Genomic DNA, 26377 nt, shown 5'->3' on the forward strand with positions numbered 1-26377 from the left:
TGTGGAAGGTGAGAACATTATCTCTTAGAGCAAAAATGGGTATGTTTGAATGAATAGTGTTTTCCCCAAGACACTTCACATGCCCTGGTTCAGTCTATTGACAGCACGTTGACTCCAGTATACCACATCATTCCAATTCACTCTATTCCTTTCACACCTTTCACCCTCCTGCATGTTCAGGCCCCAATCGCTCAAAATCTTATTCACTCCATCCTTCCACCTCCAATTTGGTCTCCCACACGTAATCCATTAATGCTCCCTGGCCATCTCTCCTTACATATGTATACTTATATATATATCTCTCATTTTAAACCAGGTATTCCCAATCACCAGTCCTTTTTCAGCACATAAATATAGAAGCTCTTCACCATTTCCATTTACAACACTGAACACCCCATGTACACCAATTATTCCCTCAACTGCCACATTACTCACCTTTGCATTCAAATCACTCATCACTATAACCCGGTCTCGTGCATCAAAACTACTAACACACTAACTCAGCTGCTCCCAAAACACTTGCCTCTCATGATCTTTCTTCTCATGCCTTGGTGCATATGCACCAATAATCACCCATCTATCTCTATCCACTTCCAGTTTTACCCATATCAATCTAGAGTTTACTTTCTTACACTCTTATCACATACTCATCACTCCTGTTTCAGAAGTAGTGCTACTCCTTCCCTTGCTCTTGGCCTCTCACTAACCCCTGAATTTACTCCCAAGACATTCCCAAACCACTCTTCCCCTTTACCCCAGAGTTTCGTTTCACTCAGAGCCAAAACATCCAGGTTCCTTTCCTCAAACATACTACCTATCCCTCCTTTTTTATCATCTTGGTTACATCCACACGCATTTAGACACCCCAACTGAGCCTTCGAGGAGGATGAGCACTCCCCGCGTGACTCCTTCTTCTGTTTCCCCTTTTAGAAAGTTAAAATACAAGGAGGGGAGTGTTTCCAGCCCCCTGCTCCCATCCCCTTTGGTCACCTTGTACAACACATGAGGAATGCTTGGGAAGTATGCTTTCTTCCCTATCCCCTGGAAACAGTGATTAAGTATAATGAATATAAATGAAATATGGAAGTATGCATTTTTTCGTGTATAGCAAGCATAGAAATGTTCAAATATAATGTTAATTGGCATCTTTAAGCTACTGAAGGGCTGCTGAAAGATTACCCATCTCAGTATTGATCCATGTCTTTTGAATAGTATTACATTATCTTTTGCATTTTTTCCTTCTTTATGGTACTTTATTTTATTTTGATTTTTTTTTTTTTTTTTTTTTTTGCTTTGTCGCTGTCTCCCGCGTTTGCGAGGTAGCGCAAGGAAACAGACGAAAGAAATGGCCCAACCCACCCCCATACACATGTATATACATACGTCCACACACGCAAATATACATACCTACACAGCATTCCATTGTTTACCCCAGACGCTTCACATGCCTTGATTCAATCCACTGACAGCACGTCAACCCCGGTATACCACATCGCTCCAATTCACTCTATTCCTTGCCCTCCTTTCACCCTCCTGCATGTTCAGGCCCCGATCACACAAAATCTTTTTCACTCCATCTTTCCACCTCCAATTTGGTCTCCCTCTTCTCCTCGTTCCCTCCACCTCCGACACATATATCCTCTTGGTCAATCTTTCCTCACTCATTCTCTCCATGTGACCAAACTATTTCAAAACACCCTCTTCTGCTCTCTCAACCACGCTCTTTTTATTTCCACACATCTCTCTTACCCTTACGTTACTTACTCGATCAAACCACCTCACACCACACATTGTCCTCAAACATCTCATTTCCAGCACATCCATCCTCCTGCGCACAACTCTATCCATAGTCCACGCCTCGCAACCATACAACATTGTTGGAACCACTATTCCTTCAAACATACCCATTTTTGCTTTCCGAGATAATGTTCTCGACTTCCACACATTCTTCAAGGCTCCCAGAATTTTCGCCCCCTCCCCCACCCTATGATCCACTTCCGCTTCCATGGTTCCATCCGCTGCCAGATCCACTCCCAAATATCTAAAACACTTCACTTCCTCCAGTTTTTCTCCATTCAAACTCACCTCCCAATTGACTTGACCCTCAACCCTACTGTACCTAATAACCTTGCTCTTATTCACATTTACTCTTAACTTTCTTCTTTCACACACTTTACCAAACTCAGTCACCAGCTTCTGCAGTTTCTCACATGAATCAGCCTCCAGCGCTGTATCATCAGCGAACAACAACTGACTCACTTCCCAAGCTCTCTCATCCATAAGAGACTTCATACTTGCCCCTCTTTCCAAAACTCTTGCATTCACCTCCCTAACAACCCCATCCATAAACAAATTAAACAACCATGGAGACATCACACACCCCTGCCGCAAACCTACATTCACTGAGAACCAATCACTTTCCTCTCTTCCTACACGTACACATGCCTGGTGTTGTTATTATTTATACTTGAAAATGATAGCCCTAGACTTGTTTTGATATTTTTCTATTAAAAATCATCAGTGATCATTGGATACGTAGATCTGATTTCATCTGTTCCTGGCACTGTCTTGCTTACATGGGAAATGGCAAACAAGTATGAAAAAATACATCACCTACTATTTTATGAATTTGATATACATTTTCCTTTGCTTCCCTGGCAGTGTGCACTTGATGTACTGAACGTAGATGGGTACTGATCAGCCAGTTGGAAAGAAAGTAGGGCAAAGGTTATGAAGACATTATATGAGTTAACAATTAATGTTGTTTTACTCACATGCAGCACACTCGCAGTCATTTGCCAGAGGCATACCATACCATGTGCTGCTCGATAGCAGTTACAAATTGCTAACTTAGTATATTTAGGGGTGTGTGCATGGGTCTTACATGAGATCTTTAGATATTTTGCTAAAATAGCAACTTGCAGTATCTCCATCAGTTTTTTCAACACATAACTTCAAGTTTCTGCAGTAATTATTGAGAACATAGAAATCAATTTCAGGGCTGAAAACCTCAGGTATTTTTATGAAAGTGAACACTTTCTAAGCACATTTTAAAGTTGGCTGTCACAGACTAGTATCTGTATTTTATCATTAGAAGCTTTAAAGATAGATAAGAACTTCACACCTGATTACTGTTGTGTGGATGTTTTTGGCCTCTCTCTGGTTAGGTCATTGCTGGCTTTCTTATGGCATGTTAACTGAGCTGTGTGAGTCCCTTTTGAGATATGAAGTAATGCTTATTTTAACCTTTTCATGGGCTTTGATTGGCTAGCTTGTTGCAAGGAATTGTGTGGATGTGGTAAATTCTTTGTATAGGATAATTTATGGTCCAGCTGTTTTTATGAGAAAGGACTAACAAGGATTTAACTTTTGAATCTCTTTTGTCAGCTCATATTGATTAGTTTATGTATCAAATTTGAGTTTAGGGTTTAGATTAGTTCCATGTCATGGTAATGTTTCATGTTATATGTATGATTTTCTTTGCTATGATGTGATAGAAAATTTACTAAGAAATTAGAGAAAGATATTTAGTATAGTTTTTATGTCATGGAATGTTTACATGGAATATACATATCTAACATTGTTTTTACCCACGTAGAATCCACTCAGGTTCTGCTCTTGGTAAGGAACTAAGCCGCCTTCTTCGTCTGCCTGCGGATAACTACAACAATCTCTTAACAGTTCTACAGCTACAGTTCTACACTCCATTGCTTGGTCTTCTGGATTACAGTGGTCGCAAGATCCTTAGCACTTACCTTGTTACGAATGCTGTTGAAAATGAGACATATATTCCAACCCAAGAACAGGTATATTTTGACTTTCATTTTGTTTAATGTGTTGCATGTATGTCTTGTTTTCTCATATATTATGTATATGACATATGTATACAAAGCACTGTTTTTTAATATGGAATTTTCTCTTCCATGCTTGGGATTGAGATATTCAGTGAACATACCCTAGCCAGTATAGTGGAATGAATCATCACACACTTATCCTGATCTCATACTCAGTGTGTTAAAACATGACTTTCCATGTTTATATTAGTGCTTCTTACTTATATACTTTACATACATAGTTTTTCAAATGAAACCAGCTTGACCATTTCTACCCTTACATCTGATGATCTCTTCCTCAGTCTGCCTACTCTTCTTGTACCGTCTGCTTTACTGTATATCTTCTTGACCAGCTTTCACCTGCTTTATGTTCTACATGATTCTCATCCATGCACCTTTCTAATGATCCTTTCACTACTCAAAACCCCACATTTTTACTTTATCTCTCCTCCTGATTCCATATTATCATACAAGTTATCCATCTGTGTTGCTATTGATTTTGATAGCATGACCTTTATACTCTTGGGTTTCATATCCACACATCCGTGCTGGGAAAATTACTCCATACAAGCATCTTTCATACTCTTTGAATGATATTTTCCCATACACCAGAGCATTCAGTGCACCTGCAACTTCTTTTTCTTGCATAACACTGCTTTCAGTAAAAGCTTTTACACAACCATTGTTATTGAACTTTACTCCCGAGTATTTATACTCATCCAAACTTCCAGTTCTTTGCCATGTAAGCTTCTGTTACACTCAGATCTCTCATCTCTTTTAAAAAAAAATTTCATTATTTTTTTGCATGCGAGGCATATGGGGTAAAGCATGGAAAGGTCTGTGGGGCCTGATTGTGGATAGGAAGCTATGGTTTTGGTGCATTATGCATAACATCTAGAGATTGCAGGTGAACCAATGCAGCCAATCTATGTCTCTTCCTGTTGCTACGTCACTAATGTGGGAAATGGTGATCAAGTATGAAAAAAATGTTTGCCCTCACTTTTATATCCTTATCTTACATCACAGAAATAGACCACCAATCTGTTTCTCCATTTTTTATTATCATACCATAGTTACTCCATTGTGCATTCACCTCACACATTGTCTCATTCATAAGATAATAACTGTGATGTCATAACATGTCTTTAACACACTCATACATTTATTTCACATCACTCAGACCGCCTTTTTATCTTGCACATGCACTGTTTCCATTATATACATCCATCATGTATCAAGTACTCAAACTAGAGCCTCCCTTCCTCAGTGAAATCCCACAGACATTATATTTCATTGCTTACCTTGACTGCTTCATATCCCGATTCACTCCATTGACATTACATCATCCCCCTCCTATACCACATTGATCCAGTTCACTTTATCCCATGCTCCCATGCATCCTTTACTCACTGAACCTCCCACCCCCAGCAAATATATCACTGACAAAATACAGACACAAAATACAGACACGGAAATTGCTTTACTAGCACTAAACAGCTATCCTACCAACTCAGGCTAAAGCACCACCCTGCCAGGCCAGTTTGTGTATCTGCAGAGGGTGCAGGGCAACTGAGTGGTAAGTGCCTCATGCCTTCATTGAGTTAAGACTGTATTGGCAATGTGTCAGATGAGAGGGTGGCATATTTTGGTAGTTTGGTACTTGGATGTAGTGAAGTGAGAGAGTCATGGCAGGTACTTTGGTGAAAAGAGAAGAGTTGGTGAATGTCTTGCATAAGGTGAAGTTTGGCAGTGGTTAGAGTGGATGGGATAACAATTGAATTTTCAAGAAAGGGTGGAGACAGTGTTGTTGAGTGGTTAGTTAGGATTTTCATTGTCTGTATGGGTCAAGGTGAAGTGCCTGATGATTGGTAGAATGCCCTTTAGGTGCCATTTTAGAAAGGCATAGGGAATAAAAGTGAATATTCATATTACAAAGGTATGAATTTGTCTAGTTTACCAGGTGAATTGTATGGGAGAGTGGTGTTTTAGAGGATAGTGCCATTGCACAAAGCTTCTGATTGCCAAGGAGCTAGGATAAGTAGAGAATGTGTGGATCATGTGTTTAAAGAATTGTTGTGAGAAATACATAGAAGTGGAGAGGGTTTTGCTCATGGCATTTATGGACTTGGAGAAAGCACATGATAGGGTTGATAGAGATGCTTTACAAATACATGATGTGGAAGGAAAGCTGCAAGAAGCAGATAGAACTCTTATCAAGAGGGTAAGGTATGTTGGAGAGGGTAGATGGTTCCAGGTGAGGGTAGGTCTGTGGTAGGGGTGTTTAATGTCATCCTGGCTGTCTAATCTTTTAATAGTTGGAGGTGGTGTGAGAGGTGAATGCAAGGTCTTGGAGAGAAAGGCAAGTCTGCTGTCTGTAGGGGGTGGGGGAGCCTGGGAATTTTGTCCATTCTTGTTTGCTGATGAATCAGTTGCTGTATACTGATGACATTCTTCAAATGACAGATTTGAGCGAGAAGCTGGTTTCAGAGCTTGGGAAAGTATGTGAAAGGAGAAATGAGAGAATGAATATGGATAAAAGTAAGGTTTTTAAGTTTAGGTGTGGAGAGAGACAGGTTGGTCGGGCTGTATGTTTGAATAGAGACAACCTGAAGGAGATAGAATGTTTGAGATACCTCGGATGGAACCATAGGAGCTGAACTAAACCATAGGTTGGTTGAAGGGGTGAAGATCCAAGGTACACTGAGGAGTGTGTGGAAAGAGAGGTCACTATCAATGAGGGCAGAGGTGGGCATGTTTGATGGTATAGTAGTCACGATAGTGTTGTGTGGATATGAGACATGGGTCCTAGATCAAAAAGTACAAAAGAAGGTGAATGCATTGGAGTTTAAATTTTTGGGAAGCATGTTTCATATGAGGGGGATGATCCGGTGAGAAAAGATATGGGAAGAGAGAGGTGCGGTAGTAAGCAGAGTGATGAGAGTATATATGAGTACTGAAGAGGATGTACTGACATGGTTTTGACAAATGGAAAGGCTGACTACCAGCTTACCTAAAAGTACCTGTGTTGAGATTTTGGCATGGAGGCATGGCTAGTGCATTGTACTCACTATTAACTCGTTGACGTGATGTTTCTCTTGACTGCTTCACCTCATTTGCTTACTTGTGTTGCTTAATGTATGATGCTGGCCTTTTCAGCAGCTACTCCTATGGCTTAGTTATCTATTCTAAGTTCAACTATGAATCTAATCTCCTTTTGAATGTTTCTGTATTCATTCAATTTGAATTTCATAGATCTCTTTGTTATTATTATTTATTATTTTGCTTTGTCGCTGTCTCCCGCGTTAGCGAGGTAGCGCAAGGAAACAGACAAAAGAATGGCCCAACCCGCCCACATACACATGTATATACATACACGTCCATTCATGCAAATATACATACCTATACATCTCAATGTACACATATATATACACACACAGACATATACATATATACACATGTACATAATTCATACTGTCTGCCTTTATTTGTTCCCATCCCCACCTCGCCACACATGGAATAACAACCCCTTCCCCCTTCATGTGTGCGAGGTAGCACTAGGAAAAGACACCAAAGGCCCCATTCGTTCACACACAGTCTCTAGCTGTCATGTAATAATGCACTGAAACCACAGCCCCCTTTCCACATCCAGACCCCACACAACTTTCCATGGTTTACCCCAGACGCTTCACATGCCCTGGTTCAATCTATTGACAGCACGTCGACCCTGGTATACCACATCGTTCCAATTCACTCTATTCCTTGCACGCCTTTCACCCTCCTGCATGTTCAGGCCCCGATCACTCAAAATCTTTTTCACTCCATCTTTCCACCTCCAATTTGGTCTCCCAGTTCTCCTCGTTCCCTCCACCTCTGACACATATATCCTCTTGGTCAATCTTTCCTCACTCATTCTCTCCATGTGACCAAACCATTTCAAAACACCCTCTTCTGCTCTCTCAACCACACTCTTTGTATTTCCACACGTCTCTCTTACCCTTACATTACTTACTCGATCAAACCACCTCACACCACACATTGTCCTCAAACATCTCATTTCCAGCACATCCACCCTCCTGCGCACAACTCTATCCATAGCCCACGCCTCGCAACCATACAACATTGTTGGAACCACTACTCCTTCAAACATACCCATTTTTGCTTTCCGAGATAATGTTCTCGTCTTCCAAATATTCTTCAAGGCTCCCAGAATTTTCGCCTCCTCCCCCACCCTATGATTCACTTCCGCTTCCATGGTTCCATCCGCTGCCAGATCCACTCACAGATATCTAAAACACTTTACTTCCTCCAGTTTTTCTCCAAACTTACCTCCCAATTGACTTGACCCTCAACCCTACTGTACCTAATAACCTTGCTCTTATTCACATTTACTCTTAACTTTCTTCTTTCACACACTTTACCAAACTCGGTCACCAGCTTCTGCAGTTTCTCACATGAATCAGCCACCAGCACTGTATCATCAGCGAACAACAACTGACTCACTTCCCAAGCTCTCTCATCCACAACAGACTGCATACTTGCCCCTCTTTCCAAAACTCTTGCTTTCACCTCCCTAACAACCCCATCCATAAACAAATTAAACAACCATGGAGACATCACACACCCCTGCCGCAAACCTACATTCACTGAGAACCAATCACTTTCCTCTCTTCCTACACGTACACATGCCTTACATCCTCGATAAAAACTTTTCACTGCTTCTAACAACTTGCCTCCCACACCATATATTCTTAAAACCTTCCACAGAACATCTCTATCAACTCTATCATATGCCTTCTCCAGATCCATAAATGCTACATACAAATCCATTTGTTTTTCTGAGTATTTCTCACATACATTCTTCAAAGCAAACACCTGATCCACACATCCTCTACTACTTCTGAAACCACACTGCTCTTCCCCAATCTGATGCTCTGTACATGCCATTATCCTCTCAATCAATACCCTCCCATATAATTTACCAGGAATACTCAACAAACTTATACCTCTGTAATTTGAGCACTCACTCTTATCCCCTTTGCCTTTGTACAGTGGCACTATGCAAGCATTCCGCCAATCCTCAGGCACCTCACCATGAATCATACATACATTAAATAACCTTACCAACCAGTCAACAATACAGTCACCCCCTTTTTTAATAAATTCCAGTGCAATACCATCCAAACCTGCTACCTTGCCGGCTTTCATCTTCCGTAAAGCTTTTACTACCTCTTCTCTATTTACCAAATCATTTTCCCTAACCCTCTCACTTTGCACGCCACCTCGACCAAAACACCCTATATCTGCCACTCTATCATCAAACACATTCAACAAACCTTCAAAATACTCACTCCATCTCCTTCTCACATCACCACTACCTGTTATCACCTCCCCATTTGCTCCCTTCACTGAAGTTCCCATTTGCTCCCTTGTCTTATGCACTTTATTCACCTTTCCAAAACATCTTTTTATTCTCCCTGAAATTTAATGATACTCTCTCACCCCAACTCTCATTTGCCCTCTTTTTCACCTCTTGCACCTTTCTCTTGACCTCCTGTCTCTTTCTTTTATACCTCTCCCACTCATTTGCATTTTTTCCCTGCAAAAATCGTCCAAATGCCTCTCTCTTCTCTTTCACTAATAATCTTACTTCTTTATCCCATCACTCACTACCTTTTCTAATCAACCCACCTCCCACACTTCTCATGCCACAAGCATCTTTTGCGCAAGCCATCACTGCTTCCCTGAATACATCCCATTCCTCCCCCACTCCCCTTACCTCCTTTGTTCTCACCTTTTTCCATTCTGTACTCAGTCTCTCCTGGTACTTCCTCACACAAGTCTCCTTCCCAAGCTCACTTACTCTCACCACTCTCTTCACCCCAACATTCGCTCTTCTTTTCTGAAAACCCCCACAAATCTTCACCTTTGCCTCCACAAGATAATGATCAGACATCCCTCCAGTTGCACCTCTCAGCACATTAACATCCAAAAGTCTCTCTTTCGTGCGTCTATCAATTAACACGTAATCCAGTACGCTCTATGGCCATCTCTCCTACTTACATACGTATACTTATGTATATCTCGCTTTTTAAACCAGGTATTCCCAATCACCAGTCCTTTTTCAGCACATAAATCTACAAGCTCTTCACCATTTCCATTTACAACACTGAACACTCCATGTATACCAATTATTCCCTCAACTGCCACATTACTCACCTTTGCATTCAAATCACCCATCACTATAACCCAGTCTTGTGCATCAAAACCACTAACACACTCATTCAGCTGCTCCCAAAACACTTGCCTCTCATGATCTTTCTTCTCATGCCCCGGTGCATATTCACCAATAATCACCCATCTCTCTCCATGAGATCTCTTTGTATCACATTAAATTATCATTCCAATTTCCTTGCTGGACTAAATATTTATGTATCTTTTTGTTATGTATTTTTGGTGTTTCAGGGAACTACCCTTGACTTCATGATTCTTTATCATCTTTGTCTTGTTGCTCTCAGGTTCAGAAAATTGGTCTTTATACCCTTTGTTTGTTGCAGCCATATTTTATCACATCTCTCCCTTCAATGTTCAAGACTGTAGAGCTGTTGTTATTTTAGTTATTCATGGCAATTCATATGCACCATTCCATTTATCTTACTTGTGAAATGTTTCTGTATTCTCTATTTCTTGTGTATTTTACAGGTGACTATACAAAACAGGAGTATTCTAGTGTACTTCTTTTTTTTTTTTTCATACTATTCGCCATTTCCCGCGATAACGAGGTAGCGTTAAGAACAGAGGACTGGGCCTTTGAGGGAATACCCTCACCTGGCCCCCTTCTCTGTTCCTTCTTTTGGAAAATTAAAATAAAAAAATGAGAGGGGAGGATTTCCAGCCCCCCGCTCCCTTCCCTTTTAGTCGCCTTCTATGACACGCAGGGAATACGTGGGAAGTATTCTTTCTCCCCTATCCCCAGGGATAAGTGTACTTCTTATTAATACATAAAACATTTGTGTCATTAAGTATCTGTGTTTTGTTGCAAATGTTCGCACTATCATTCCATTCATTATTTGGCTTGAGAAAGTTTTTTTTTTTTTTTTTTTTTTCATACTTTGTCGCTGTCTCCCGCGTCTGCGAGGTAGCGCAAGGAAACAGACGAAAGAAATGGCCCAACCCCCCCCCCCATACACATGTACATACACATGTCCACACACGTGTATACATACCTACACAGCTTTCCATGGTCCACCCCAGACGCCTCACATGCCTTGATTCACTCCACTGACAGCACGTCAACCCCTGTATACCACATCGCTCCAATTCACTCTATTCCTTGCCCTCCTTACACCCTCCTGCATGTTCAGGCCCCGATCACACAAAATCTTTTTCACTCCATCTTTCCACCTCCAATTTGGTCTCCCTCTTCTCCTCGTTCCCTCCACCTCCGACACATATATCCTCTTGGTCAATCTTTCCTCACTCATTCTCTCCATGTGCCCAAACCATTTCAAAACACCCTCGTCTGCTCTCTCAACCACGCTCTTTTTATTTCCACACATCTCTCTTACCCTTACGTTACTTACTCGATCAAACCACCTCACACCACACATTGTCCTCAAACATCTCATTTCCAGCACATCCATCCTCCTGCGCACAACTCTATCCATAGCCCACGCCTCGCAACCATACAACATTGTTGGAACCACTATTCCTTCAAACATACCCATTTTTGCTTTCCGAGATAATGTTCTCGACTTCCACACATTTTTCAAGGCTCCCAAAATTTTCGCCCCCTCTCATTTTGATATGTTCCTTGAATTAAAATTTTTCTTGGAATATTAATCCAGGCTCTCTTACATATGCTTTGCTCTCTATTTCTTTTCCTGAAGGGCCTGTACATGTAGGCACTGCAATAACATTATCTCTCTCTTGGTTAGTATTTACAAATTGCTCTTCATTAAATCCATTAAGTTATCTGCCTATCTGTAGATATTATCAGGGTTTCTTTGAAATTTTTCATGGTTTCCAATTTTTTATTGCTTTACCCTCTCATGTCATCAGTGAAACATTTGACCACACTCACTTACTTCTTTATATATATCTGAGTTCATGATAACAAAGAGATTTACAGCTAGAATTGTGCCTTGCAGTACCAAAGAAAGTATGTTTTCTTCCTCAGATGTGTTTTCATTTGCCACTACTTTGCATATGATGTTGGGTAAAAATTCTTGATCTTTTTTTTTATTTTATCTTTTATATGTTGACTTGCCATTTTTTGTTGTAACACTTCATAGTTTACATTATTAGATGCATTTGTAAAATCAAGAAAAAGTTCCTATATTTTTTTATCCATCAAACTTTTGTATATGTCATTATAATGGGCTAGTAGTTGTGTGTGCTTGCTTTCACCAGGGACAAAACTCTATTGTCCTTCATTATGAATCTGTATAAAATAGGACATTCCATTATATATATATATTTTTTCTTCATACATATTCACCATTTCCCATGTTAATGAGGTATCATTAAAAACAGAGGACTGAGCCTTGGAGGGAATATCTTCACTTGGCCCCCTTCTCTGTTCCTTCTTTTGTAAAATAAAAAAAAATTAAAAAACAGGAGGGAAGGATTTCCAGCTCCCGTTTCCTCCCCTTTAAGTTGCCTCCTACATCATGCAGGGAATACATGTGAGGTACTCTTTCTCCCCTATCCCCAGGGATAATTTTTTTTAATACTTTCTCAAATATTTGTCTATATACCAATCTTTTGCCATGACTGTCTCACTCCATATACCTCTGACTGTCTCACTCCAAGTACACTCAGCTACAGGAGTTTGTGAGCATGTACCTAGTATGTTTGTGTCAACTGAGCTGGTATCACTGTATGGGGAGGAGTAAGGATACATGGAAGATAGTACAAAAATGTTATCTATTAAATAGATGACCATTAATAAAACAATCAAGTTGTTCTTGGATATGTGTCTGGTGGTATGTTTTCTATATATAATTGGTAATGCAAGCATGTAATAAACATCCAAAAATGTAAATAAATGTTATATTTCGTTTTGCTTCCAAGAACTGCTGTTGTCATACAGTAGCTGTCAATCATCACATGATATGTTACATAACAATTTATTAGCAAGTGTCTACTGTGGAAGTCCATGTAGGATTCTGTATACCACATAGTTAAGTATAAGCACAGCACCTGTGTCAAACAGGAAAATGCAACAATTACAGGAAAATAGTTATGTCTTGTGGCCTTTAGACACTCACCATCTTCTATTTCTCCTTCCCCATCTCCTGGATGGTCCCTACCCCTTCGTTCCCAAATTTCTAAGTGCATTTCAAACTCCCAATCAGCACACCTCAGCCCATGCTGATCAATATAGGATATGAAATTATTCTTGAAAATGTGCTAACCCATTCTCACCATCATCTTCCTGAAAACTGAAACGCCACCATTCATCCTGCTCCTCCCCTCTTCCCTCCCCCCCTCCCTCTTCCTTTTCAGTGTCTCCTCCACCATTCTTTTGCACCAGCAAACCACACATTCAAGGATGGTTGAGATTGCATCAATGTGACATTCCACTGTGATAATGTGATAGGGTGTTTTGGTTGAGGTGGTGTGCAAAGTGAGAGGGTTAGGGAAAATGATTTGATAAACAGAGAAGAGGTAGTAAAAGCTTTGCAGAAGATGAAAGCCAGCAAGGCAGCAGGTTTGGATGGTATTGCAGTGAAATTTATAAGAAAAGGGGGTGACTGTGTTGTTGACTGGTTGGTAAGGTTATTTAATGTATGTATGATTCATGGTGAGGTGCCTGAGGATTGGCGGAATGCTTGCATAGTGCCATTGTACAAAGGCAAAGGGGACAAAAGTGAGTGCTCAAATTACAGAGGTATAAGTTTGTTGAGTATTCCTGGTAAATTATATGGGAGGGTATTGATTGAGAGGGTGAAGGCATGTACAGAGCATCAGATTGGGGAAGAGCAGTGTGGTTTCAGAAGTGGTAGAGGGTGTGTGGATTAGGTGTTTGCTTCGAGGAATGTATGTGAGAAATACTTAGAAAAGCAAATGGATTTGTATGTAGCATTTATGGATCTAGAGAAGGCATATGATAGAATTAATAGAGATGCTCTGTGGAAGGTATTAAGAATATATGGTGTGGGAGGCAAGTTGTTAGAAGCAGTGAAAAGTTTTTATCGAGGATGTAAGGCATGTATACGTGTAAGAAGAGAGGAAAGTGATTGGTTCTCAGTGAATGTAGGTTTACGGCAGGGGTGTGTGATGTCTCCATGGTTGTTTAATTTGTTTATGGATGGGGTTGTTAGGGAGGTGAATGCAAGAGTTTTGGAAAGAGGGGCAAGTATGCAGTCTGTTGTGGATGAGAGAGCTTGGGAAGTGAGTCAGTTGTTGTTCGCTGATGATACAGCGCTGGTGGCTGACTCATGTGAGAAACTGCAGAAGCTGGTGACTGAGTTTGGTAAAGTGTGTGAAAGAAGAAAGTTGAGAGTAAATGTGAATAAGAGCAAGGTTATTAGGTACAGTAGGGTTGTGGGTCAAGTCAATTGGGAGGTGAGTTTGAATGGAGAAAAATTGGAGGAAGTGAAGTGTTTTAGATATCTGGGAGTGGATTTGGCAGCGGATGGAACCATGGAAGTGGAAGTGAATCATAGGGTGGGGGAGGGGGCAAAAATTCTGGGAGCCTTGAAGAATGTTTGGAAGTTGAGAACATTATCTCGGAAAGCAAAAATGGGTATGTTTGAAGGAATAGTGGTTCCAACAATGTTGTATGGTTGTGAGGCGTAGGCTGTGGATAGAGTTGTGTGGAGGAGGGTGGATGTGCTGGAAATGAGATGTTTGAGGACAATATGTGGTGTGAGGTGGTTTGATCGAGTAAGTAATAATAGGGTAAGAGAGATGTGTGGTAATAAAAAGAGTGTGGTTGAGAGAGCAGAAGAGGGTGTTTTGAAATTGTTTGGTCACATGGAGAGAATGAGTGAGGAAAGATTGACCAAGAGGATATATGTGTCTGAGGTGGAGGGAACGAGGAGAAGTGGGAGACCAAATTGGAGGTGGAAAGATGGAGTGAAAAAGATTTTGAGTGATCGTTGCCTGAACATGCAGGAGGGTGAAAGGCGTGCAAGGAATAGAGTGAATTGGAACGATGTGGTATACTGGGGTTGACGTGCTGTCAATGGATTGAATCAGGGCATCTGAAGCGTCTGGGGTAAACCATGGAAAGTTGTGTGGGGCCTGGATGTGGAAAGGGAGCTGTGGTTTCGGTGCATTATTACATGACAGCTAGAGACTGAGTGTGAACGAATGTGGCCTTTGTTGTCTTTTCCTAGTGCTACCTCGCACACATGAGGGGTGAGGGGGTTGTTAGTTCATGTGTGGCGAGGTGGCGAAGGGAATGAATAAAGGCAGACAGTATGAATTATGTACATGTGTATGTATGTATATGTCTGTGTGTGTATATATATATATATGTGTACGTTGAGATGTATAGGTATGTATATTTGCGTGTGTGGACGTGTATGTATATACATGTGTATGTTGGCGGGTTGGGCCATTCTTTCGTCTGTTTCCTTGCGCTACCTTGCTAATGCGGGAGACAGCGACAAAGCAAAATAAATAAAATAGATAAAATCATTGTTGTTATGTCAGTTTGAGGTATATTATTTGATGCTGTGTTTTCTTTGTGTTAAAGTGTAGATATTTCAAATGACCATAACTCAGAGTTTGTTATTTTATACTTCTTTACTTTTTCCCATCGTACTCATTAACCATTCATGTAACATGAAAGGTTTACAACTATTACTGTATTTATTTTAAATATATGGTATACAGAATCCTGCATGGAATTCCACAGTAGATACTTGCTAATAAAGTGTCATGTAACATAATCATTGTGATGATTGACAGCTGCTGTATGACAGCAGCAGTTTTTGGCAGCACCATGAAATATTATGCTCATTAACATTCTTAGGTGTTTTTCACATGCCTGATCATTACCAATTATACAATACCAACTATCATACCTATGTGCAAGAACAATTTGACAGTTTTATTAGTGGCCATCTATTAAACTGTTCTTGTTGCTCTACTGTGTTGTCCACAACCTTGCTTCTCCCCCATACAGTATTACCAGCTCAGTTGGCCTAAACACATAAACTTACTTGGTACGTGCTCGCAGACTCCTTAGGCCAAGTGTACCTCCTCACCACAAACTCCCCATGTCCTTCACCCTGTCCTCTAACACATTCACCAGTCCTTTGAAATACTCACTCCATCTCTCTATTTGTTTCTTACCTGTTATCACTTTCCCTTCAGCTGTCCTCATTGATGCCTCTGTTTTTTCTCTTCTCACTATGCAATTCACTTCATTCAAGAGCATTTTCTAATCTCCCCATCTCATATTTACCCCATTTATCAGCTTCAGTACCTTCATTACTTTTGGCTGTTTTCTCTTGTAAATCTCCCAATCACTTGCCTGTCTTATCTGCTATTACCTCCATACATCTCATTTTTCTCTTTCTATAGTAGCTTATCTTTCTCATTCCACCACTCACTACCCTTTCTAAAACACTCATTCCACTGTCCTTATGCCACATATTTCACCTGTACAGTTAAGCACTGCTTCCCTAAATACATTCATTACCTCTAAGACTTCCCTAGTATTGTGTACTCTCACTGTATGCCATTCTTCTCCCATTTTTTCTCGGTATCACTGCAGACAATCTTTTTTTCCATATTTGCTCATTTGCACACACTCTTCCCACCCATGTCATATCTTTTTTAACTAAAACAGCTACAAACTTTCACACTCATCTCCACCAAGAAAAGATCATACATTCCACCAGATGCCCCTCATAGTACATTCATATCCAACAGTCTCTCCTTTTGCTCATATCTCAACCTGTATATAATCCATTAGTGCATATGTGCCATTAATACCTTTTATTTACATATACTTACACGTATGTATATACTTTTTTAAACCAGGTCTTCCCTAACCCCTATTCTTTTGAAGCTCACAACTTCACAAACTGTTCACCTTTGTTCACAATGGGTGCCCCAAGCCTCTCAATTGTACCCTGAACTGCCTCATCATCCACTCTTGCATTCATATCTCCTGCCACAAATAATTGATCCCTTCCACCAAAATTTCTGACACAATCAATTCCTCCCAAAACACTCACCTCTTTTCCTCATTTCTTTTCTGCTGGGTGCAGTAGCATGAAGAATCACCAACCTCTCAGTATTTCTTTTTATTCTCACCCACATCAGTCTAGAACTTATTTCCTTATGCTCTATATGACAACACCATCCCCTTCTTCGCTCTTGCCATCACACTGATCCTGTTCCTAATCGCTCTTACCCCTTTCCTTTGACTTGGTTTTATTCGAAGCCAGAATATTCATGTTCCTGTCCATGTGCATGCTACCCATCTCTTTCTTCTCATCTTGGTTACATTCATGCATATTCAGACTTTAGATTGAACCTTGAAAGAGGATAAACTATTCTTGCTTGATTCCTCATTATGTCCCCACTTTGATCTAAAGTTATTAAAAACGAAATGTGGAGAGAGATTGAAGATTTGTCAGAGTTAGTTAAGTTGCACACGTGAAATGGAATATGTATTTGAGGGTTGAGTTCCAAAGACCATTGTAAATGAGGCAGAAAGAAAAGATAGCAATAAGAACCAAGTGACAGCTGTTGTAGTGCTAGTTCACTGTGCTGCTGTCACTAACCATTCTGATACACAGGCAGTGTATAGATGCATTTGTTTTGGTTGGTTAACAAATATTTATCCTTAGTTTAAGGAAATTTCAGTACAACTTAAGAAATCATAGGTATCGGTATTGATGTTCACTATAAGAGGGTAGTTGACATTGTGATACATTACTTCAGAATTTTGATTAAATCTTGTATAACATTATAGTTTTGAAAATATTTAACCTGTTTTTGTATGATCATGTGAGTAATTGTTTTTTATTTGTATTTTTAGGTTGATGCAGTACTGTCCATGGTTGCATCATTGATTTGTGACCAGTCCGATCAGCCTTTGGTTGAACCAGATCCAGAGGATCTAGCTGAAGAACAGGGACTATTGGCAAGGTAAAAAATAAAAGAAAAAAGCTGTCATAAAGTATAAAGTACATGAATTTCATTTTTTAGGTGATTATCGAGGATTGTTATGGTACTGAAAGTATTTGTAAATCTACATTTGATAGAAAATCAATTTATAATTTTCAAGGCTATGCAATTCTTTTCATCTTGTGTGACAGCATTCTTTTGTTTACCTGTGCACTTGCATGACACCGGCCATGCAACAGGATCAAAAATATGGATAAGGAAATATTTAACTATGTTCATGTCTTACATAAGGCCAAAACTAGAATATGCATCTCAGAATTGGTCACTGCTCCTAAAGAAGAACATAGAGGAAATAGAAAAGATGGTACCAGATGTTATCAGAATTGAGAGCTGAGTTACTGGGTAAGGCAAAGGCTTAGATTCCCTACCTTAGAAGAAGAAAGAGTGAGGGAAGACCTTATCAAAGCTTTAAGTTTTTAAAACAGATAGATGATATGGACAGTGAACAGTTCTTTGAGAGATGTGAGGATAGAGCAACCAGAAAAACAGAAGATAATGTAAAGAAGTACTTTTATAGTACAAGAGTGGTGGATGAATAGAATAGAATGACTTGAGAACTCGGTTAATGCAGACAGCATACTTTTACCATACAAACAGAGTGATTACAATCTCAGACTATATGAACCTGCATCTCTTGTTGAAAGGGGTTGCAGGTATGCCACTTCTGTCCTAGGCAACTTGCATCATTTGTAGAGAATATTCTCAGATTTGGGTTCTCAGACCCGACTCCACAATCTATCAGAAGGAATGGGATGCCCAGTTCCCTAAGTTAGAACTGCTACCCTGCAGAAGTTCTTTTTGGTAAAAGAAAGAAATGTATCAAGATATCTCACACAAGAGCTGTGCAGTGCTCTGCATTGGTGTTTTGATGATGAGACTGCAAAGACATATGGGTTTAAGAAGGCCTCTGTAGACTATCTCATGGTTTAGAATGAAACATCGGACTTCAGTCGGACTGCCTTTTACCAGAGGGTCATATTTTAGCAGAAAATATAGACAAGATTCATAGGATTGATGGTTCTGCAGCTGTTCTTTGTGAAGTTAGGTCAATGGGTCCATTTTTTTATGGACAACACTACATCTTAGTGAAAAAAGTTTGTGTTGTTCTCTTCATTGGGTCCCTTAATAGAATAATAAAGGGTAGAGATGTAGGTATGTAAGTGAAGAATGGATTAAGGGACAGCATAGTCCTCCCAACCCTGACCTATGCAGCTGAAACATGGGCATTGAATGAGTCACAGAGGTCAAGAATCCAGGCTGTGGAAATGAGATGTTTGAGAAGAGCATGTGGTGACTGGATGGAATGAAGAAAGAAATGAAAGGGGTGTATGAGAGATGTGGCATGGCAGGGAATGCAAAGGGAATGAATTATGAAGTGGTAGAATGGGTGAAACAATACTTTGAGTGTGGTTTTGGGCATGTGGAAAGAATGCAAGACTGGGAGTTTATTAGGAAAGTGTGTGATAGTACAATTAAAGGGGTTGGTGTGATTGGAAGACCACCTGTGACATGGGCCAATAGGGTGGAGGAATACTGGAGGGAGAGAAATAGTGGAAGAATGCATGGAATGATGTACACAAGGGAGGCATGTAAGGACAGGGATAAGTGGAGCCTCTTTAAGTGTGGACACTTCTTCATGGGAGTTTTGGAGGGAATGGGCATCAGAGATGTAGATAGATAGGTAGCAGCAATGAAAAACACTTATTCAGTATTTTTCTCTTTTTTGAATGTTGTTTGCTGCATTTGGGCAGCTGCTTGCTTTATCAGGTCTTGGGTTATGTAGTTCAAGGTAATACAAGGAACAACTGCTTTCAAGTGGATGTCTTCATTAGGAGTGAAGCCTGAGATGAACCTATTTGCCAGAAAGGCCAGTAACTGATTACTATCAGAGGGACTAGGTTTCAATGCCACGAACATGTCATGGAAATGCAAATTTTTAGAATGTTTTCAGAATTTCCTGTACCAGCATGTCCCTGAGCACACTAGAGGAAGAGGGGTTGATACACTATCAGAATTATAGCCTATCTTTGTGTACAGCATGTCATTAGAAAATATCAGAAATGATACACCACTTGGGATAGGTAATCATGTAGTGCTTGAATTTGACTGTGTTAGAAGGAAAACCATACTTATGGAGGAGATACAGTAGTGGGAATTATGCAATGCTAAAATTTCTATAGAATAACGTAAACTGGGAAGAATTCCTATCAGGGAATAAAAGATTCTTTGAAAATAATGATGAGGGGGTTTTTGGCAGCACCATGAAATATTACGCTCATTAACATTCTTAGGTGTTTTTTTACATGCCTGATCATTACCAGTTATACAATACCAACTATCAGACCTGTGTGCAAGAACAATTTGACAGTTTTATTAGTGGCTGTCTATTAAACCAATGCACTGAAACCAGAACCCCTGACTGCTTCATATGTCCTGGTTTAGCCTATTGAGAGAATATTGTGCCCTGTGAACCACATCACTCCATTTTGCTGTCACCTTGCATACCTTGCATGCTCCTGCATATTCAGGCCCTGACCCTGAAGCATCTTTCACTCCATCCTTCTACCTCCTCCTTGGCTTCCCTCTTTTCTTGTTACCTCTACTTCTGACATATATACCCTCTTAGTGATCCCCTCTTCAGTCATCCTTTCCATATGTCCAAACCACTTCCGCTCTCTCACACTTACATCTCTTACTACTACACCTCTCTCTTACTTTATTATTTCTTATTTGGCCCTCCTTATACCACATATTATCTTCAAACATTTCATTTAACACATTCTTCCTACCCTCCACATTTTTGTTTAAGGTGCCATGCCTTACATCCATATAGTCCCGACAGGACGTTGATACCATCAGACATACCCATCACTCTCCATAAAGGGTGACTTCTCTTTCTACACATTCCTCAATGCACCCAAGGCTTAGACCCTCTCCTACCTTATGGTTTACTTCTACTCCCATGGCTTCATTTCTTCTTTTTTTTTTGCCATATCCACTCTCAGGTATCTAAAACACTCCACTTCCTTCAAGTTCTCTCTATTTAAACTCATGCTTCGTTTGATTTGTCTCTTTCACTGCTGAATCTAATAAAGTTGCTTTTATTCTCATTTCCTCTCAACTTTGTCTTTTCACACGCACTCGCAAACTCACACACTAGCTTCTGCAGTTTCTCACTTGTATCTGCCACCGGTCCTGTATCATCAACAAACAGCAGTTGACTCATCTTCCAGACCCTCCACCCCCATTAGACTGCATACCTGCTCCTCTCTCCAAGACCCTTTCACTTGTCCTTCTCACCACCTTAACTGTAAACAGATGAAGCAGCTTCTGCAGACCCACCTTCACCTGGAACCACTTAAGCTCCTCCCTCCCCACTCACACACCTGCCTTTACTTTCTTGACACACCTGCTGTACTCACTTGATAAAATCTCCTAAATGCTTCTAATAGCTTTCCTCTTACACCCTTTATTCATAGCACCTTCCACAAAGCATCTCTTTCAACTTTATCATATGCTTTCTTGAGATGCATAAATGCCACATGCAGATCCTTTTATTTCTCACATATATTCCTTAAAGTAAACACCTGATCCAAATATTTCCTACCACTCCTGAAACCTCATTTTCCCTACCCAGTCTCATGCTTTGTGCACATCACCACCCTTTCAGTCACAACTTGTCCTTACAACTTACCAGATTCACTCATAACAGTCTTATACCTCTTTAATTGAACCCTCACCTATGTCTCCAGTCTTTTTATACTTTAACACTGTGCAGGAATTCTGCCATTCTTCAGGCGCTCTGCCATGATCTGTACTTACATTGGAATCCCTAACTAATCGGATGAGTCTTACGTGAAATTCAACTGCAGTACCATCCACTCCAGCCACCTTGCCACAATTCATCGTATGCTTTGCTATCCCCACAACACTAGCTCTAACTCTCTCAACTTCACATACCTTTCTGACCCAAAACACCTTACATCTGTGACCCTTTCATAATAGCCATTCAATGTCTTTCAGAGGACTTGCTTCACTCCTCTTCACCTCATATTTGCATGTTATCACTTTCCCAGTTGCCCTCATCACCATTGTTCCCATATGTTCTCTTGTTCTTTATACTTTATTTATCTTCTTCTAAAACCTTTTTTTTCTCCCTGAAGTTTCCTGATACTCATTTACCCCTATTCTCATTTTCTCCTTTTTTTTTTAGCCTATGCAGATTCCTATTGATCTGCTGCTTTCTCCTACATGTCTGTTTTCTTGCTCCTTCCCTTTAAGTTACTGCCCATACACCTCCTTTTCTCTTTCTCTAGCAACTTTACTTTTCATCCTGCTTCTCAGTACCCTTCCTCACCTTCCCACATCCCATATTCTGCATGCCACATTCTGTCACACAAGCAAGCTTCCCTATGTACCTCCCATTTCTCACCCTGTTTCCTAGTTTCATTTACTTTCACATTTTGTCATTCTACACTTAGTCTCTCCTGATGCTTTTTTCACACAAGTCTCTTTTCCAAGCTCACTTACTTTTACCTCTCTCCTCTCAGTTATATCATGTCTTTCTCTGAAAAACTGCAAACCTTCAACCTTGCCTCCACCAGGTAATGATAAGACAGCTCACCAGCTGCTCCTCTCAGCTTATTCACATTCAAGAGTCTCTCTTTTGCACACATATTAGTTAATGTACATGCATGCATACAGCAATGTTGGGACTATTATACTTTCCATCATACTAATTCTTCAATACTCCCACAACCATTGCCCCCTTATTGGAAAAAAACATATAAAGATCATAGTTCTTGAAAGACCTCTATCTTTGAGACTAAATGTATATGTTGGAGCTTGATGTATCATGGTGTGATATAGAACAGGAATTTTCTAAAGTATTGAAAACCAGTAATTTATAACATTGATTTTTTACTCAGATTATGAGATCTTCACACATGGATGATAATATTACGTATTAGCACGTACTTTCCATCCTTCACTTGTGTTAAACTTATTCCCAAAAGTTTTTATCAAACACACAGTCTCTCCTTGTCATACATAACACTTGACAACACCAAACTCACACAGGTCATTCTTTATAACTCTAGATTTTCCTGATGTGAGCACTATGTGCAAACCCTGCCATTTGTCAAAATGGTAAGAGCAGTAGATAGTAGTAGGTAGGAACATTTAGGCTGGAACATTACGTAGAAGCATTTGGTAGAAGTAGTAGGTAGGAACATTAGGCAGGAGCAATAGGTAGGAGCCTCTGCAAACACTGCACTAGAGTTTCCCTTTGCTAGTGGCCTGTTGAAGGTGAGGTAGTAAAGGCTAAGAAGTGTTGCTGTAGTCCCCTTGTTATGGAGACTATTGCCATGGCCACTCCCTTGAGGGAGTTCCAGTTAGGAACAAGCATTAGAGATATGGATATATGGGAATGAGTACAAATAAAATCATACCTCTTGGAAAACATATTTCCCTGAGATTATGTTTACATGGCAACTTGGTTTATCAAGGTACAATCCAGAACAGGAATCCATGAAAGAATTAAATGAACAAGTATGCTGTAATTTTGGTTCAACTCTCAAACTCTGGTTTTGTTGATATGGATAATGTACGATTGTGTATGTTCATGAATGCTCTTCATCCTTCACCTCTGTTGAACTAATTAAGAGACAGTCTTGAAAGGCTTTACATTTAAATTTTTTTTTATTTATTGATTTCTTATTTATTTGATATTTTCCTATATTTACAGGTTTCTTCACCTTTTCAAATCAGCTAGTAGTGACCAACAGTATTTGATCTTGACAACAGCTCGGAAACACCTTGGTGCAGGTGGAAATAAGAGAGTATTGTACACCTTGCCACCTCTTGTGTTCCAGGCATACCAGCTTGCATTTAAGTATCATGCAGAAAGAGAAGAAGTAAGATATGTAGAAGCTATATCTTTCCCATCATTCTGTGAATATCTGTTGGCTAAGCCCCATTTAAAGTATATAACTGTATAGTTAAATTGAAAATTGGGAGCATTAGAATAGAAGAAATGAGAGATTAGTGCTCACACAAAATGTGAATGTTGTTCTTTTCATGCGTATTAGCATAATAAGGTACTCTACTAACATTGGAATAAATAATTTCAAGTTTCATTGTTACAGTACATTTCCATTTTCTCCACTTATTATGTCAGTGAAGAATGAATTTCATATCACTAAGCATACTGATCATTTCTGTTGTATTTTCTCAATGAAATGCATTTTCTATAACAGTTAATGTTTTATTAGGATGATAAGTGGAGCAAAAAACTACACAAGATCTTCCAGTTTTGCCATCAAACAATCACGGCACTTGTCAAAGCAGAGTATGCTGAACTTCCATTAAGACTCTTTTTGCAAGGGGCTCTTGCCATCGACAAGATTGATTTTGAAAACCACGAAACTGTTGCTTATGAATTCATGTCTCAGGTATGTATGTCATTTCCTTTACTATTAATTATATTGTGTTTGAGAAACCACGAAACTGTTGCTTATGAATTCATGGCTCCTTTACTATCAATAATTCTCTTGTGAACATCAAGTATTGTTAGTATGTTCCTCAATGTGTACCTATCCCCTTCACCTGTAATAATTATCCTAGCAGTGCCATTCATTTTATAGGAAGGCACCCTCTCGCAGACTGTGCAATTTTTCCTCCATGATAGAGATAAGGAAGAAGGGGTTAAGAGAAGGAAATGTTTATTAAAAAATTGCTGGAGGCTGGGGGATTAGTAGATGCAATTTCTTTGATAAAAGAAAAGATAAGAATTAGTGGTGATAATCAAGACATACAAGGGTGAAACTTAAAAGTAAGGTGGAATTCTATGGGATTGTTATCATATGTAATAAAGGAAGAGAGAGAGAGAGAGGAAAGCAGAGTTCAGTCAGAAGACAAAACACTGGAGATGTCACATGAGGCAAGTGGATGGAACAGCCCTGCTGTCACTGCAGACAGTGCAGGTGTTTTAGGAGATGATGATGTCAGATTGATGGTAAAGTATTCAAATGATGATTGGTTAATAGTTAGTGTTAAAGAGCTGTAATTTAAGAAAAGTACACCTGATACTTTTGGAATAATGGAACAAAGCTCACTAAAGAGATTTCACCTGCTCTGTGCAGAGGGTTACATGATAGTAAGGAATGGAAGAGGAGGCAGAGGAGTGGAAGATTAACCTTCTTAATAAAAGACAGCCATAAGTGTCAAGAAATATTGGAAGTTGGACCAATCATATAGTATATAATGGGAATAGTAACTGCAAGGAAGGAGTGCATAGTGGTGTTATTATTATACAATCCTGCAAAGAATTGTGGGAATCCAAAACATGTATTCAATGATGACATTGAAGCAACAATTAAGATGGTATGTGAATTGATGAAACACTCACTTCTTAGATATGATAAAGTAATGATAATGGGGGACTTCAGTTATGAAAAAGTAGATTGAGGTTTGGATTCTCATGGCAATAGGAGTCATGGAGACACGCATTTTTGGAGTGTGCAAGGAAAATATTTTATACCATCATGTCAGTGAATACACTTGGTTGAGAGGAACTGATACACCATAATTGCTTGACCTGTCTTCACACATTCTTGTGGGGTATTGAGAATATCATATCTGATACTTTGATTGCAAGAAGTGATCATGTAATGCTCAAGTTTAACAATATGATAATTGAGGACATTTTAAGAGCACAGGTGAAACAAGACATAAAGAGGAGATATAGTTGTGAAAATTACACAAACCTCAACAATATCTATGGTAATATTCATTGAGAAATGGAATTCAGTAGACAGGAACCTGGGCTTGTGCTGAGAGTTTCAAGTGACAGTTACAATGTAGGGGTGAAGACATTGGTACCTCAGGCCTCAAATACAGAGGGAATGTTAAGAAAGAGAATTTATTTATTTTTTATTATACTTTGTCGCTGTCTCCCGCGTGAGCGAGGTAGCGCAAGGAAACAGACGAAAGAATGGCCCAACCCACCTACATACACATGTATATACATACATGTCCTCACACGCACATATACATACCTATACATCTCATTGTATACATATATATACACACACAGACATATACATATATTTTTTTTTTTTTTTTTTGTTTGAAGGAACAGTGGTTCCAACAATGTTGTATGGTTGCGAGGTGTGGGCTATGGATAGAGTTGTGCGCAGGAGGATGGATGTGCTGGAAATGAGATGTTTGAGGACAGTGTGTGGTGTGAGGTGGTTTGATCGAGTGAGTAACGTAAGGGTAAGAGAGATGTGTGGAAATAAAAAGAGCGTGGTTGAGAGAGCAGAAGAGGGTGTTTTGAAGTGGTTTGGGCACATGGAGAGGATGAGTGAGGAAAGATTGACCAAGAG

At 39.7% G+C, this 26377-nt stretch overlaps 1 protein-coding gene across 3 annotated transcripts in view; it reads left to right on the top strand.

The window, feature by feature from the left end:
- Positions 1-26377, top strand: part of Vps35 (Vacuolar protein sorting 35) — a 126237-nt gene that overhangs the window by 68410 nt on the left and 31450 nt on the right. For all 3 annotated transcript variants that reach the window (XM_071696160.1, XM_071696159.1, XM_071696158.1), the window contains exons 10-13: positions 3599-3806; positions 17842-17951; positions 23737-23905; positions 24263-24442. In XM_071696160.1, the coding sequence (XP_071552261.1) occupies positions 3599-3806; positions 17842-17951; positions 23737-23905; positions 24263-24442 (667 nt within the window). The remainder of the gene's footprint in view (positions 1-3598; positions 3807-17841; positions 17952-23736; positions 23906-24262; positions 24443-26377) is intronic.

This window comes from Panulirus ornatus, chromosome 59 (genome assembly GCF_036320965.1).
Source record: "Panulirus ornatus isolate Po-2019 chromosome 59, ASM3632096v1, whole genome shotgun sequence".
Classification (NCBI taxonomy): domain Eukaryota; kingdom Metazoa; phylum Arthropoda; class Malacostraca; order Decapoda; family Palinuridae; genus Panulirus; species Panulirus ornatus.